The following is a 17,632-nucleotide window of genomic DNA, read 5'->3' as shown; positions in this document are numbered from 1 at the left end:
TTACTAGTGCTTTTCCAGGTGCAGCTGAATTGACAACTCAGTTGTTAAGGCTTATAAGTATTCTTTACCTCCCCTTGTGTCGAATCAATAAATTGGGTTTTACTTCCCTCGAAGATCATTGCGATCCCCTATACTTGTGGGTCATCAAGACTATTTTCTGGCGCCGTTGCCGGGGAGGCATAGCTCTACTCATAAGTTCACCTGGGGAGTACACTCCACCTCTCTCTCTATTTTATTTTATTTTGTTTTTCTTAGTTTACTTTTGTCTAGTTTATTTGTGCTTAGTTTATTTCTGTCTAGTATTATTTTGCTTAGTTTACTTTTGCCTAGTTACTTTTTGTCTTGTTTTATTTTCCTCATATACCCAAAAATCCATAAAAATTTGAAAAATCGAAAAATTAAAAATTGCTGTTATGGGAGAACCTACAACCTACTTGGAGCTTATAGAATGTTATAATAATTATAGAGAATCAAGAACTGGTAAAATAATGAGTGCTATGATAGAAAAATTGAATACAATTGCTAAAATCTTGCTTGAATGCCATGATATAAACTCGTTGCTCTCAACAGGATACTAAACATCTTAAATTTCAATGTGGCTTTAGTGAGGAATTTTTAATTAAGAGCTATAATCGGAATTGTTATATTCATTATGGGTTCGAGGAGGTAGAACAATTTGTCTTATTTATGGGAGCCTCCGAGATAGTATCCTTCATGGTTGAGAATTATGAAACTTGTGTTGTTTGTAAGGGCCTTAAAGATTATGTCTCTAGTATCCTTAATTCTTGCATAGAATGCTACAGTAGGAATCCTTATATCCTTGATTATAAAGAGAGACACATTAATGCACAAGAATGCACTCACAATTTGCGAGGAACCGATGGAAGAAGAAATTGATGAACCCGAAAGCTCATTGGATGAAAAAGAGGAGGAAATTGATGAACCTGAATGCTCATTGGATGAAAAAGAAGAGGAGAGTGATGAACAAAAGGAGGAAGAATGGATTAGCTACCCATGCCAACCTTCTAATGAGAGTAACTCTTTATCTCTTACACTATTTGATTGTCCTCCATGCTTACCGAAAGAGGTTGAATGTTATGTTCCTGTGGATTCTCTTGAAATAGTACCTATGAGTAATACTTGTGAGAATGATTATGCTACTGTTATCTATGATAATCCATGCTACTTTAATAAATCTTATGATAATGCTTTGTTTGTGCTCGATGTCGAAATGCATGGTACTAAAGAATTTTGTTTGGCAAATGTCTATGATAAAGCTCTAGATGATGGTCCTATGTTACTTGATAATATTAATTGTACTACTAATGAAAATGGGATTGGAGAGTTCTTGACTTATTCTATGAGTCCCATATCTATTGAGATTGATCAACTACCTTGTTATATTATTAATAAAAGTAAGTTTGAAAGTTTTAATTCCACTATTCTTGAACTTGATAAAAATTATGTGTTTGGAAATCATGAAAAGTATGCTGCATGTGATAGCTATATTGTTGAGTTTATTCATGAAGCTACTGAAAATTATTATGAGAGAGGAAAATATGGTAGTAGAAATTTGCATGGTATTAAAACACCTCTCTATATGCTTAAAATATTGAAGCTACACTTGTTTTATCTTCTTATGCTTGTCACTTTGTTCTTCATGAATTTATTTGTGTACAAGATTCCTATGCATAGGAAGCATGTTAGGCTTAAACTTGTTTTGGATTTGCCTCTTGATGCTCTCTTTTGCTTCAAATACTATTTCTTGCGAGTGCATCATCGAAACTGCTGAGCCCATCTTAATGGCTATAAAGAAAGAACTTCTTGGGAGATAACCCATGTGTTATTTTGCTACAGTACTTTGTTTTATATTTGTGTCTTGGAAGTTGTATACTACTGTAGCAACCTCTCCTTATCTTAGTTTTGTGTTTTGTTGTGCCAAGTGAAGCCTCTAATCGAAGGTTGATACTAGATTTGGATTTCTGCGCAGAAACAGATTTCTATCTGTCACGAATCTGGGCTGTTCTCTCTGTAGGTAACTCATAAAAATATTCCAATTTACGTGCGTGTTCCTCAGATATGTACGCAACTTTCATTAGTTTTGAGTTTTCTGATTTGAGCAACGGAAGTATTTATTTAAAATTCGTCTTTACTGGCTGTTCTGTTTTGGCAGATTCTGTCTCTGTTTTTTGCATTGTCTCTTGTGGACTTGAAGCGAGGTTTTCTAGACGTAGAGGGCTGTAGCTAATGTTTTATTGAGTTCTTTCAATGTGTCACTACAGGACCAAGGTGGATTCAAATTTTTTGAGTACTAACCCCTCTAATGAAGTTTGTGAGAAGTTTGGTGTGAAGGAAGTTTTCAAGGGTCAAGAGAGGAGGATGATATATGATCGAGAAGAGTGAAAAGTCTAAGCTTGGGGATGCCCCCGTGGTTCATCCCTGCATATTTCAAGAAGACTCAAGCGTCTAAGCTTGGGGATGCCCAAGGCATCCCCTTCTTCATCAACTTATCAGGTTCCTCCCCTGAAACTATATTTTTATTCGGTCACATCATATGTGCTTAACTTGGAGCGTCTGTGTGTTTATTTTCGTTTTGTTTATGTTTGAATAAATTTGGATCCTAGCAATCCTTGTGTGGGAGAGATACACGCTCCGCTTTTTCATATGAACACTCGTGTTCTTCGTTTTACTTTTAATGTTCAATGATAAAAGTTGGAAGCTATTGCACTTATTTATATTTGGTTGGAAACAGAAAATGCCTCATCATGTCTTGGATAATTTGACACTTGGCAATTGTTTTGAGCTCTCAAGTAGATCATGATTAAGTTTTTTCATGTAGTTTAAGCCTATTAGTGGAGAACTACTGTAGAGCTTGTTGAAATTGGTTTGCATGATTGGTCTCTCTTAAGGTCTAGATATTTTCTGGTAAAAATGTTTGAGCAACAAGGAAGACAGTGTAGAGTATTATAATGCTTGCAATATGTTCTTATGTAAATTTTGTTGTACTAGGTTCATACTTGTGTTTGCTTCAAATAGCCTTGCTAGCCTAAGCCTTGTATCGAGAGGGATTACTTCTCATGCATCCAAAATACTTGAGCCAACCACTATGCCATTTGTGTCCACCATACCTACCTACTATGTAGTATTTCCTGCCATTCCAAAGTAAATTGCTTGAGTGCTACCTTTAAACAATTCAAAATTTATTACCTCTGATTTGTGTCAATGTTTTATAGCTCATGAGGAAGTATGTGGTGTTTATCTTTCAATCTTGTTGGGCAACTTTCACCAATGGACTAGTGGCTTCATCCGCTTATCCAATAATTTTGCAAAAAGAGCTGGCAATGGGATTCCCAGTCCCAAATTAATTAACAAAAATAGACACTCCTCCATGGTATGTGATTGTTGGACTGCACCCGAGGATTCGGTTAGCCATGGCTTGTGTAAGCAAAGGTTGGGAGGAGTGTCATCATCATAATGAAACTAAAATAAAAAGGCACTCCTTCATGGCATGAGATTGTTGGCAGGCACCCGAGGATTCGGTTAGCCATGGTTTGTGAAAGAAAGGTTGGAAGGAGTGCCACCCAAAAATAAAAATAACTCATGGGAGCCGCTCTTGAAGGTTTGTCTGGCAAGGGGGTTAGAGTGCCCACTACCATTCGTTGACAACAACAAACACCTCTCAAAACTTTACTTTTATGCTCTCTTTATGTTTTTAAAACCAAAGCTCTAGCACAAATATAGCAATCGATGCTTTCCTCTTTGAAGGGCCATTCTTCTACTTTTATGTTGAGTCGGCTTACCTACTTCCTTCCACCTTAGAAGCAAACACTTGTGTCAACCGTGCATTGATTCTTACATACTTGCATATTTGCATTCATCATATTACTTTGTGTTGACAATTATCCATGAGATATGCATGTTACAAGTTGAAATCAACCGCTGAAACTTATATCTTCCTTTGTGTTGCTTCGATGCCTTTACTTTGAACTTATTGCTTTATGAGTCAACTCTTATGCAAGACTTTTGATACTTGTCTTGAAGGTATTATTCATGAAAAGTTTTGCTATATGTTATCTACTTGTTAGCAACTATAGATCATTGCCTTGAGTCACTTCATTCATTTCATATGCTTTGTAATAGTATGATCAAGGTTATGTAAGTAGCATGTCACCACAGAAATTATTCTTTTTATCGTTTACTCGCTCGGGACGAGCAGAACTAAGCTTGGGGATGCTGATACGTCCCCGACGTATCCATAATTTCTGTCTGTTCCATGCTTGTTTTATGACAATACTTACATGTTTTGCTTGCACTTTATGATGTTTTCATGCATTTTCCGGAACTAACCTATTAACAAGATGCCACAGTGCCGCTTCCTATTTTCCGTCGTTTTTGGTTCCGAAAGGCTGTTCGGGCAATATTCTCGAATTCGACGAAACGAAGACCAAACTTCCTATTTTTCCCGAAGCGTCCATAACACCGAAGAAGAGTCGGAGAGGGGCCGGAGGGCCACCACACCATAGGGCGGCGCGGCCTGGCTCGGGCCCGCGCCGGCCTGTGGTGTGGCGCCCCAGTGCTCCCCCGCGCCGCCTCTTCGCCTATAAAATCCCTTTCGACCTAAAAAACACCGTAACTCTTGACGAAACTCCGGAAAGACTCCGGGGCGCCGCCACCATCGCGGAACTTCAATTCGGGGACGAAGTCTCTCGTCCCGGCACCTGCCGGGACGGGGAAGTGCCCCGGAAGCCAGCTCCATCAACGCCACCGCCTCCATCATGCTCCGTGAGTAGTTCCTCCATGGACTACGGGTTCTAGCTGTAGCTAGTTGGTATTCTCTCCCACATGTACTTCAATACAATGATCTCATGAGCTGCCTTACATGATTGAGATTCATCTGATGTAATCGGTGTTGTGTTTGTTGGGATCCGATGGATTGTTACATTATGATTGTCTATCTATAAAGTTTATGAAGTTATTGTTGCTGCAATCTTGTTATGCTTAATGCTTGTCACTAGGGCCCGAGTGGCATGATCTTAGATTTGAGCTATATACTTATTGTTTAGATTGTATCTACAAGTTGTATGCACATGTCACTGTCCGGAACCAAAGGCCCCGAAGTGACAGAAATCGGGACAACCGGAGGGGATGGCGGTGATGTGAGGGACACATGTTTTCACGGAGTGTTAATGCTTTGCTCCGGTACTCTATTAAAAGGAGTACCTTAATATCCAAGTAGTTTCCCTTGAGGCCCGGCCGCCACCGGCCGGTAGGACAAAAGATGTTGTGCAAGTTTCTCATTGCGAGCACGTACGACTATTATTGGAAAACATGCCTACATGATTAATGATCTTGATATTCCGTCTTAATGCTATTTCAATCCTATCAATTGCCCGACTGTAATTTGTTCACCCAACACTTGTTATTGGAGAGTTGCCACTAGTGTAGATAGCTGGGAACCCCGGTCCATCTTTCATCATCATATACTCGTTCTACATGTCATTGGAAGTAGTATCAACTGTCTTCTGGTGCCATTGCTCTCATATTACTATTATCATGTTGTGTTATCATTACTATTGCTCTCATATCATCGCTACTTTCACATCACCCCTGTTACTAGTGCTTTTCCAGGTGCAGCTGAATTGACAACTCAGTTGTTAAGGCTTATAAGTATTCTTTACCTCCCCTTGTGTCGAATCAATAAATTGGGTTTTACTTCCCTCGAAGACTGTTGCGATCCCCTATACTTGTGGGTCATCAATAACTTGAGAGGTCCCTAACTCAAATCCATCCTTTTGAGCACAGCTGTCACTTTATTTGCAAATTTATAATACTATCTAAAATTTGTGAAGCACAAACATGCATAGCGCTGATGGAAAAATTATATGGATAGTCCAGTTTACATTTGGATCAACCTGAGTAAGGAAATGAAATGCCAAGCTGCAATAGAATATCAAGTCTACTCAAATAGAAAATTAATGGGAAATTAATATTGCACATTGACCAACTCCATTATGAGAATACAAAAAGAAACAAGGTTCAAGTGGAGGCGAGACGAAAACTACATGATTTAGCCATTGTCATGGAAGGATGCTTCCCTCGAAAATCTGGATAAGAGAAGGGGCCCCGTTCGCGCCTTCTTCCGTCCATACAATCTATTTGTCCACATGACATGAACACCATAATGAGAAGGTCAAATTTATAGCAACCCATTGCCTCACAAAGTATATCGTAATCTATGAATCATGCGAACAATATGCGAATGATGCGAATGTGAGTACCAACTTCTGAATCTAAGCTTGCAAAAACTGTTACACATGTAAAGCACATGAGTGAAAGAAGGGATGTACCTTTGAAGAATTTCCAACATAATGCTCGACAGCCATTCGACTGGTCGATGATAGGGCCTCCTTCAGCAACTCTGCAGGCATTTTCTCATATATGAGCACCAAGTAATTTCATAGAAAAAGAAGCAATTTTATCAGGTAAAATGTGCTATTGCCTGTGAAAGATGGCCTTGCCTATCGAGTTTTAGAGTCCATATCAATATGGCAATATATGTAAAATTCACCGATGACTTATCAGGTAAAACGTGATATTACTCTCATGTCAGCAACACACTTATTTAGAAGCCGATATAGATTTAAAATTTCATTTCAATGCATTAAAGGGAAGCAAACCTTAATTTACATCACAAAGATTATTAGGGCTTTCTTGCAGCAATAATATTGTACCACATTTTATGTTTACGGAATTACCTAAAATTACAACTCTCTCTGAAGGTTCCATGGACACTATCTCCACGGATGAAATTTTCATCCACAGGCAGGCGCATCCCAACACCTGCCAGTCTGCCTCCTGAACCAACAGCTGCCTACTGTGTCCTTCTATATCTCAGGTCCTTGAGTTTGTTTCAGAAAATTCCAATTAAGTAAAATGATGTCCAAGAGTTGAACAAAAAATTCACAATTGTTCTATAACATGAAATGATAAATTTTCTGATATTGATACCTACCCATTTGAAGTGTGCATCTGGATTTTTTGGATCGGTTACTTGATAAAGACAGTGAGAATTATGTATAGTCTTCATGAGCTCCTCCACCTTTGCCAATCATTCTCTTAAACTCAGTTGCAGGATCTGCAGTAAATAAGAGGCATGCATTACTTAAAACTTATCAGAGTGTATATGTTCTGCAAGTGAATCAGCTGCAGAAAACTACACAAAAAAAACTGCAATTCAGCTGAAGATAATAAACAGGTTAATCAGGTTTTGGCTTCTTTATGCTTTCATCCTTTAGCAATAATATGGTTAACTAAACCCCAAGCATATGCGTGGAAATAATAAACGAAACTGAAATCAAACCGAAAACCAAGCAAGCATGTAGCGGTAACCAAGTGATAAGCATCTGTAATTAGCAACTGCCCATGCTGACAGTATTTTGAAAGGAAAAATGATGGGTTAAATATAATAAGAAGGCCCTAAACATCACAATTACATATAAAAACGAGCATGATATCCTAACCAAACATGCACAAGTACAGATTAAAATCAAATTCTATGGTGAACCACACAATAACTGTTGTAAAATATGAAGGCTCCAAACCAACCCACCGTGCACTTTCTATCTTGTTAGCTGCAAATCCACACAAAAGAGAAGAAAATTGCGTAAGAAGCAAGGCCTCACCTCTGGCTGAAGCGAGCTCGTAGGTGCTGATGGTCATTCGGTAGGCAGCTGTGTCCAACAACCGAGGCGGCCTTCCGCTACACACCATCCCATCTCGCTTGATTCCACAGCACATGCCACCTACAGATACACATATGATTTTACCACCAGAATATAAGGAGGAAGCAGGAATTTAGAATGAGCACATAACCATGCTATAGTTGTTGAAGCTACTTCCTAGTGGTAGGGGAACTGTTTTATTCTAGAAAATTTAATTTAGCTAACTCGTACTAAACAATCAAGATTTAAGGCAAAAGTAAATGTACACGTACAGACACATATCACAAAAGCTGTTGTTTCGGATCAATGTCACCACATATTTTTCTGTTTCCATTCGGAATGACAAACAATAAATAACAACGTGGCAGGAGCGACGTAGCAGCAGAAACAAAGCACCTGATGGATATTTAATACGGGAAATATTAAGTAAGCTCCTAATATAAACTTTTGGGACTTCCGTAGATGATATAAACATTACTTTTCATGTAATCTTTGAGTTCATACATAACATTGGCATCCTTCACGAACGAAACATTACCTTTGAGGTAATCTTTGAATTCATGCATAACATTGGCATCCTTCACGAACGAAACATCATAGAAATCGACGCCATTTTCAACACCAAATTTGATATTACAGCAGCTTCTTGGCAATAGTTACAACAATATTACTACATCAGCGTTGGTAATCACTGGGTAGAAAAACTTGAGATTTGATGGTGCCATAGTGTAAGTATTCAAGATTCAGAGCTAGTCGAAACTTACGCCATTGCACGCATCCTTTTGATGATGCCCAGGAATTCATTCTACAAGCATTCTTGGTTCCCATCTTTTACTGTCTGCAATTAAGAAAAGAATACAAAGCATTCAAACGTTCATCTCAATTAAGCAGTCAACTAAATAAACAAATCACCGTAAAGAATAGATTTGCGCTACACCAAACTCAAACCTAGGATTAGCCTCGCCATGAATCGATATCCTGGAGACACATGTGAAATAAACCTGCAACAGCAGAATCAGACCTAGGATTAGCCTCACCAGCGGATTGAGTCAGCAAGATCAGCATCGCTGCTTGAACGTGCCAGTGGAATGCTGGCGTCCACAACAACAGTCAGCTGAGGAGCGCAAACAAACAAGCAAGCCTCAACCAATTATGCAGCTTTGGTGCTCCATCTTCCCCAACAAAAGCCATAGGCCACGGATCTGTCTCCTCTCCTCAACCAATCTAAGCGAATCCTCCATTTACACAAACACCAAAACCTACAATCTGAATCAAAATGGAGGCTTCACAAATCTAGGGTTTGGAAATGGTTGCCATACCTTGCTCTGCCAGTCGATTCTGGTTGGGGAAGAGGCGACCAGGACGACGACGAGTGAGGGCATGGCTAAGGGAGCGCGACCGGCACCGGTCAGCCTGCCCCCACCACCAGACATTCTTCCGCTCCTACCGCTCGCCAAGCCCGCCCACCTGCTGCCGCCATGGGACCCTTGCCGTAGTCCGCGTTCGTCGGCGACTTCCCATGTTCGCGGCCGCCCCCTTTGCGTTGCTGCAGCACCACCTCCACCCGTCTCCATCCCAGCGGCTTCGACCACCGTCGTCACCCGCCTCCTCTGCACTGTCTCGTGTGGCGCTGGAGCGGGAAAGAGGTTAAACGAGCCGGCCAATTGGGGAGAAAGAGAGGAGCAGGAGAGAAGCGGGGATTGGGGTGTCGACTACGGCTGCAAACCTGTAAGGACGCCGGCAATCGCAAGGTGCGATTGAACCCACCGCTCAAGGTCGCCGTCGCCTGCGCTCGAAATCCGCCGCCCACCACGATCCGGAGATCTTGAGCTCCGCCGGCAGTGGACGCGCCGCCGCCTGCGCGCGCGCTGCCTGCCACCGCCGCGTCCAGCCGCCGCCGTCGCTAGGCGCGCGGGCCCTGCCGCCGCCGGCTCCCACGTCCGTCGCTAGGCTCCTTCCCTCCTTGTCCAGCGGCCGGAGATCTTGAGCTCCGCCGGCAGTGGACGCGCCGCCGCCTGCGCGCGCGCTGCCTGCCACCGCCGCGTCCAGCCGTCGCTAGGCGCGCGGGCCCTGCCGCCGCCGGCTCCCACGTCCGTCGGTAGGCGCGCGGGTCCTGCCGCTGCCGACTCCCACGTCCAGCCGCCTTCGTCACTCGGATTGGACGAGCAGAAGTGGGATTGGGGGAGGGGGAGGAGAGGGCTCGTGCGGGGGATTGGGCAGGAGAGGGAGGCGACTGATTGGGTGTGTGCCTCGCGCGATCTAGGTTTTACTGCTTCCCGTGGGGGCGTGAAGGAAAGTGACCCAAAACGAGCAGCGTCTCTGCCTCTGTCTGCCGGCCCCGCAAGAGCTCGGCCCTAGCTGTCATTGACCCATTCAGAGAAGCCACATGTGTAAAAGGAAATCACTGCATCTAACGGCTGCTGTGAAAAGTGGGGCTGGGAACTTACTGTGCGGACGGGATTGGACGACCCAGATCAATGTGCCCCTTTGGATGGCCTGGTTGGCCGGGTAGTCTAGGGACATTTATAGAAGAAATTTGGTACACGTCTATAGGTTGGAAAAATTGAAGACGCGGAGATGATGCGAACTTTCAATATGGGCGTCGGAATGGTCCTTGTAGTAAGCAAGGAGACAGCTGACAGAATTGTTGAAGAATCAAGTCCTGCTTATCGCATTGGAGAGGTGATCAAGGGTGAGGGTGTTCACTACGTCTGAGCTTATAATAAGATTTCATCTCGAACTTGGAGTGATTTGTTTGCCATGTGGGCAAAGCAGCCGAAGTTTTTGCAACTCCTTTATCTTAGATGTGCCTCTTATTTTTTAGTTAGTCACACAACTTTTTTTTATCTAAATAGAGAAAGTTGAAAATCTGTTTCATGCTTTTCAACTAACCTTTACATATATAAAGAAGTTGTGACATTTCTTATTAGAAGCATTGTGTGCTTGTCAGAGTTTTAGGTCTTGTTCTTTTTAATGCTCCACCTTAATCAGCCCGAAGAGTCTGGCGTGTTGTGGTTGATGCTGGAAATGCAGAGTTATAAAACCAAACTGAAGCAGCCTTTTGATGATGTATGGCCTCAAAGAATCCCATCCCCTTTTAAATCGGCGAGGTAATACCTTACTGAAGTAGGGCACGCTACGAGAACACAGGACTGACGGGGTGGGGGCTTGTTGTCTACTTGGCGAGCCTTCACAAAGAGAATTCAACAAACAAGACTGAAATAGCTGCCTTGGTTTTTTCGTACGGTACATAAACTACAGATACCAAGTGTTAAAGAGACTGACAATCACATGAACTACACTACCCGTACACGGGGATCACCATCATGAAGAACAACTTACACCTAATAAGTTAATGCCCTCCTCCAAGTCCATCAGGGCATTCCGTAAACCTCCCCTCCGAATTTGCGCAATATCTTCAAGAGTAAGGTGGTTAGCGGTCAGACCGAAATTGGCGCTACATTTGGCTTCAGGCCTTCGATGGCAACTTGTTCATCACAGGAACAATCTTGTCCTCCTGGAGGCCTCTGTTAGGATCAATCTTGTAGGTGTCATAGAAGTCCAAGATTTCCATAGAAATATTCTTAACCTGAGTATTGCAAACGAATTTCGATGGATTAATACAAAGACAGAGCCAAGTCATCAATGATTGGAAAAATATCAATCAAGCAATTACAATGTTCATGTCAGCACGAAGTTCTTCAAACCAGGAAGTCGTGTCCTTATCTTTAAGAACGCTTGCAATGTATATGCAGGCCAATGCAATCATATATGGAGGATATATGAGAATAAGATCCATCTTGTAAGTATCATTGACAAGGCCCCTGTGATAACAGTGTCTAATCAGCATAGATATAGTCATATAGGTCTAGTTGTACACCCGTAAGGGCCATAAATAAATCATATAATAGGCATTTCACTTAAATTAGCCGTCCATGTCATGATTGTTCGTAAAAGATACCTATCTGATCATACTATACTAAAGTGAGAAGTAAAACTCATTAAAGGTTTGTGTATCCCCAGGATCCTACATTCCTACCAAGGGTATTAAACTATGATGATTTGCCATCCATGTCATGATTGTTCGTAAAAGATACTTATCTCATCATACTGTACTAAAGTGAGAAGAAAAACTTAGTAGAGGTATTTGTGTATCTCTAGGATCCTATGTTCCTACCAAGGGTATTAAATTATGATGATACCAAATGTAAATGGTCTTTATTTAAGTGAAATATATGCGCACAGAAATTCTAAAAGGGGCACACTGCTTGCTCTGAGACTAAAACCAGTCATGTCATAAAATGCTTCAAAAATAAAAGGTTACTTTAACCACCAAACACTAGGTGAATCAAGAAACGTTTCTTGTATATGAAACACAAACAGCTTCCATTCACAAAAAGAAAAACAGTACACCATGTGACTGATATTATAAGAAAGTCCTAGACGTTCCATTCCATCCAGTTCTCAAGAAACATGCTTACCAGGCGAATTGTGTCAGATCTGTTATGCCAGCATCCTGCAATAACCTGTAAAATAGCACATACCTCAATGTCATTGTAGAATATCAAAGGGGAGTTAGTTTCAAAGCTAAGAGCACTGGAAGGTATATAAAAGTGTCACTCCAGTGGAATGCCGTTTCTATTCATATGATAGGGGAAGCAAAGTCATACTGTAAAAGAGGACGGTATGGATGGTAAACAACCAAATAATAGTCAAGTGCTTCCAGGAGCTTCATTTCCATTTCAAGGATATCTTTGATTTCAAATCTGTACTTGTCATCAGAACCTACATATTGGGGGACGAAAATGAATGTTTATTGTAGGTTGTGCAGCTCTTCCAGCCTTCCAGGTAAACACGGGTATATATGAATGATCAGGAGACTTACCACACATCTTCTTGATGTAAAATACGAGAAGCCTTGCTTGCACTGTGCTTTCCTCCACCTTTGATGCCAAATACAAACAAGCTGGTGCTACCAGACGAGGATCATACTCCGTCATGCTCTTTCTGTAAATAGATTCGGACACAGTTCTGAATGCTTAAGTTCCACTACAAAAAATAACTTTTAAAATGTTCAAAGTATTATGTAGATATTAGCATTAAAAATTTAAAATATGAATCTTCATGTCCAAATTTTGTTCATAGAAAGTCAGGCCCGGGCCAAAATTTGGGGGGCCCAAAATTTCTTTGTTTGCCCTATATAGGTTTTACTTCAACATTTAGAAATAAACGCATTTGAGGCCAACTGGTACTCATCAATGTACGCTTACCAATGATTGGTTTTCAGGTTGCGAGATCGATTACTGATTACTGTAGGTAGTTGTTCATTTTCTTTCCCCTAATTTTTTGCTACTTTGACCGATGGATATGATGTAAGACTGCAGTGACATTTCATGACCTCTCATATCCAAATTAATTTAGTCATCACTGTGTGTTCTAAATTTATAAATTGTAAGTTAAGTTTGATATAGTGTTATTATATTCCTCTCATGTGGATATTTCTTATAATGTGCTTATCTATGTACTTGTTGGGACTGCTCTATATGCTATAAGCCTTTGAGATTTTTAAAACTATATTCTAGTTTTTTTTAAACCCAAACATGTCAAATGTATCAAAATCATTAGATGTACTCCCTCTCGGACACTTATTATGGATCGGAGGGAGTAGTTTATTTTCGGTCGTACCGCTGATCCGGTCGGTTTTTAAACTAGATGTTTCTTCTTAAAATAGATTTAAACACAATTTTACCACATGTTTGGAATCTACAAATGCAGAGAATAGTTTTTAAGTTTAAACATCCATCTAATATGTATCAACATTATAATTGTTTAATAATAAGTATATTTTTTCGAGTGGGATAGGGGCCATTTTCAGGGTCCGAGATTTTGACAGCCCCGCCCGGTAGAAAGTATAGCATCGTACTAATTCTTGAAGTATACTATTTGCGAATCAAGTTTAAAAGGTTTCTGATAAAAGCACCATCGTACTAATTCTGCTTGAAGCAAGTTGATAAGAACCTTACATCTACAATGACACAATTTATGAATGAAGGAAAGTAAATCATAGAGTACTGAGTGAAGCACACAAGTTCTCACTGACACAAATATACAATCATAGTAGATCGTTCGTACTTGCATGTACGTTGACCATCTTACATCATGACGATATGCTTCCTACTTTATTAATTGCACAACAACTTACAGTCTAAAAACTAATACCGTGTTTTCATTTCGCCAGCTTAAAAAAAGAGTCAAATTCAGACATTGACATTAGAGGCCAGAGGGGCCGATGCGTCCTTACTAAATAGAGAACCATACCTTGTATAGACACGCCTGAAGTATGTGATTGCAGTAGCTATGACTCTGCAATAACAATCATGAGTTAATGACTAATAGGTCGGATGGAAGATGAACATCATATCGTAAGGTGGAAAAGTAAGAAATTCAGTAGCAACATTAACTAAAAAGTTCAAGTATGTCTTATAACAAAAACTGTAACAACCCTATTGATTAATAATGAATACAGATTAAGGAGGTGGAAATAGTACTTGTATTTTTTTTCACTTTTCTCTTGAAAGCAGTTACCTTTGGTATCATTATGTCACTGCTGAAGTTCAAGCAAGCTCGGCTGGTACCAGGAAGAACTTTACGAGGGAAAGAATAAATGCCAGCGAACATTTGCATGAGATTCAGGTAATAAACTACCAATATGTATAACTTCTTTAGATACAAAGGTAGCCACTTCAAAAAAAAAAAAACATATAGGAATGCAGAAGAAAAGCTTGCTAACTAAAGTCCAAAAGCAAAACACACAAAGTTTACTTGATCAGTGAAGCATACATATATCATACACAGCTATAAACGAAGGTGCATGTCATGAAATGGAAAAAAAAGGTCTCTTACCTTTGTCTAACTTTCACCTGCTGGGCTAACCGCCATATATCTGAAATCATCAAATGTTTTACTCTGTAAGGAAGAAAACTAATACCAGTAGGTAGCAAGTTGTTTGATTAGTTTGTTAGTTACTTAATTAGTTGGATTTGCATGATTTAGAGATAATATCTTATCAGTGAAGTTACATAAAGCTCCTAGGGATTCCTTTTAGTTGGATTAGATTGTGCTCCTAGGGGTAGGTCACCTCTGTATGTGAATCGATGTGTGGTTAACTAAAGCAACAAAGAAGCAAAGAAAGAATAAGTCCATCCTTATTTTTGTTAACTTCTGTCACCAAAGCAAGCCGCATGACCCGTTTCTCCTGGGCCATTTACCTAGCCACAGATATTATGGCTGCTACAATTGGAATAATGAATCAAGTGTCTGGGGTCAAAGTTAGTACCTACACCAGATTGCTACTTCTTTTTTACATGTATACTAGATTGCTACTGATGTAACTTGGATTGTGTCGGTTACTGAAAATAAGCATGCACAGCTTGCGTCACCAAAAACTTCTCTATCAGAATAAATATGAACTTGTATCCCCATTTTTAGTAAAAAGAACAAAGATGGTAACATATTATCAGCTTGTTTGAGCAGAATCGGTAGATAATTGTTAGCGCTCGAGGCAGTGTCCGCAGGGTGCCACATTTCTACCTAAATACTAAAACACATTTAAAGGAGGGAACCTTCTACTTTGACCACAATTCTAAAGGTGCATAGCACAATATGCCCATGGGTATAATTACAAGTCAGATTGTTGCCGCACCCAAAACCGTGGAGTTCACAAACTTCAAACCAAACCGGTGTTGCCAGTTGCCACATCTTTATCAGCATCTATCATTCAAGGCCGAGCTTATTGTCGATTCTATTATTTGTAAGGATGCATCTAAGCTAATCACGGCAGCCTAGATACTAGAGATGGCAGATAAAAATGATGGGGAGGCAGGCGCAGGGAGAGCTCACGGAAGGACATGTGGATCTTGACGAGGCGGAACTCCACCGGCGTGATGCCCCGCTCCCGGTCCGCCGCCGGCACCACGTCCACCTCCTCCGGGTCCAGCAGCTGCTTGCTGCTCGCACGGAATCATCGCGGTACACTCCCTCGATTAGCAGCTCAAAATTCACGAAACCTCCAATCTGATCGAGGTCGGGTGGGTGCCGGCGGCTTACCTGTGCGACGACGCCCAGAAGTTGGCGGCCATCCTGGATCAGCGATTCCCCGACAGATTCTCGCCGGCGGAATCGGGCGGGGTTGAGCTCGGAGTACGGAGAGGAGGTGCGGGGTCCGCCGCAACGCGCACGCACCAGGCAGGCCTATTCCACAGGTCGCATTGGAACGCCCCGGCACGGCAGCCCAATCTGACAGGCCGTACATCGTAGGAAAATCCCAGAACATGCCAATTATTTCTTTTTTTACAAAGGGTTACTTTTATTATACTGTCAGTTTATTAAGGTGATACAATGTTATCAGACCTCTGCATATAACAAAGATAAGCCATTCGCTGAAAGAGAGATACAGAAAAAAGAAGAAATAATAAAAAGACTTTGTAAGGCAAAGATACAGGTCAAATATGACTGAAAAATCTCTATGGTGAATGTCTGGGTGTGTTTGGTAGCCCGGGCCACCTCAGATTAACTATCTCCATTCATACATGTTGATCTCATACAAGCCCAACTAAGATTTTGTAGGTGTTTGGTAGCCCGGCCTGGTTGAGAAATGGTGAGTAGAGAAGTTGTTTGGTATACGCCGTATACGTTGAGACGTGCTGAGTCCGAATTTTTACACAAAGGTCCTTAAGCAGAATAAAAAAAAGCAATCGGATCCTTTCTTGGGGAGGCTGGCCGGAGATGCGTGTAATATCCCAGGTTTAGAGGCAATAAAATGAGAGAACATCAAAGTGTGCATTGCATTCATGCATAGAAAATCCGGGGAATTTTCGCGCTTTCCAATAAAACTTACCACGATGAATCGAAGTTTCACTTGACTTGCTGGAACTGAAGTAGATCAACAAGTCAAGCGCTATAAACTTCACTGTGATCTTTGCTAAAACCTTGTTTGGGTAGAGATGATTGTGATCTATGGAATAGATCAAATGGAATTAGATTTACAACAACACATTCTTTAAGAATCAAACTCTAACTTATCAACACTTAAAAGTTAGCAACTGCCTTTGTGTGCAATTTAATTCACTTATAAATAAGGTAAACCAAAGGGTCTAAAGTGCATAAATGCCACACATTCTTATTTAAATCATAACTTATTAAGTATATGGAATATCATAAAACTAAATCCATTTACATTACGAATTATAGTTCAAACTATTTGAATAAAACTAACTATGAGTATTTTGAAACTCATATGATCATGCCTAGATGAATTCAAACACCAATTATCCAAACTTGAGAAATAACCCTCAACCTTAACCTTTTTACCAATATTATAATGTAAATCCAATCAAAGATGGTATGATGACTCATCCACAATAATAAAACCATCCACATGATATTTAGTAGCAAATGCCACTTGGCTATCCAAAAATAAATCATATGAGAGGATAATCTCTATGCCATGTGGGATGAAAATATCTACATGACTTGCTTTCCAAGCTATGCCACCTCATGCTCCAAGGATTGCTATGGATGAGGGCATGACAACCAAGCACCTTACTCATCAAATCAACACAAGAGTCACCACCTATGTGTCATGATACTAGAGCTTGCCCAAGCCTATAAATAGAGCCACACCCTTCATCCATTTGATCATCAAGTACCATCATACATGGGAACAAACACTTAGAGCCACTCCATGCATTAGCTAGGATCAAGATGAAGAAGCTAGGAGGTGGAGGCATACCACAAGATGCAGGTTTATCAGATTTCCTGAAGAACAAGCTACATAAGATTGCAAGGTAGAATTCCTAGGGAAACCATATATTTAGAGGATCATAGCATCATCTCTTGAGTAGGACCTTAGG

At 40.8% G+C, this 17,632-nt stretch overlaps 1 protein-coding gene across 1 annotated transcript; it reads right to left on the bottom strand.

Annotated features, from left to right (window-relative positions):
* Nucleotides 1-11,157: 11,157 nt before the first annotated feature.
* On the bottom strand, nucleotides 11,158-15,943 carry LOC124688675 (cyclin-C1-1). Its single transcript, XM_047222317.1, has 9 exons — nucleotides 15,828-15,943; nucleotides 15,621-15,727; nucleotides 14,625-14,664; nucleotides 14,040-14,084; nucleotides 12,607-12,728; nucleotides 12,392-12,506; nucleotides 12,203-12,247; nucleotides 11,398-11,545; nucleotides 11,158-11,310 (listed from the first exon to the last, which is right to left on the bottom strand). Exons 1-9 carry the CDS (start codon nucleotides 15,857-15,859, stop codon nucleotides 11,191-11,193), a joined length of 774 nt encoding a protein of 257 aa, XP_047078273.1. The 5' UTR covers nucleotides 15,860-15,943; the 3' UTR covers nucleotides 11,158-11,190.
* Nucleotides 15,944-17,632: the final 1,689 nt, after the last annotated feature.

Source organism: Lolium rigidum, chromosome 2 (assembly GCF_022539505.1).
Source record: "Lolium rigidum isolate FL_2022 chromosome 2, APGP_CSIRO_Lrig_0.1, whole genome shotgun sequence".
Classification (NCBI taxonomy): Eukaryota; Viridiplantae; Streptophyta; class Magnoliopsida; order Poales; family Poaceae; genus Lolium; species Lolium rigidum.
Note: the sequence above shows the minus strand (reverse complement) of the source record. Positions and strands in the feature narration are given on the sequence as shown.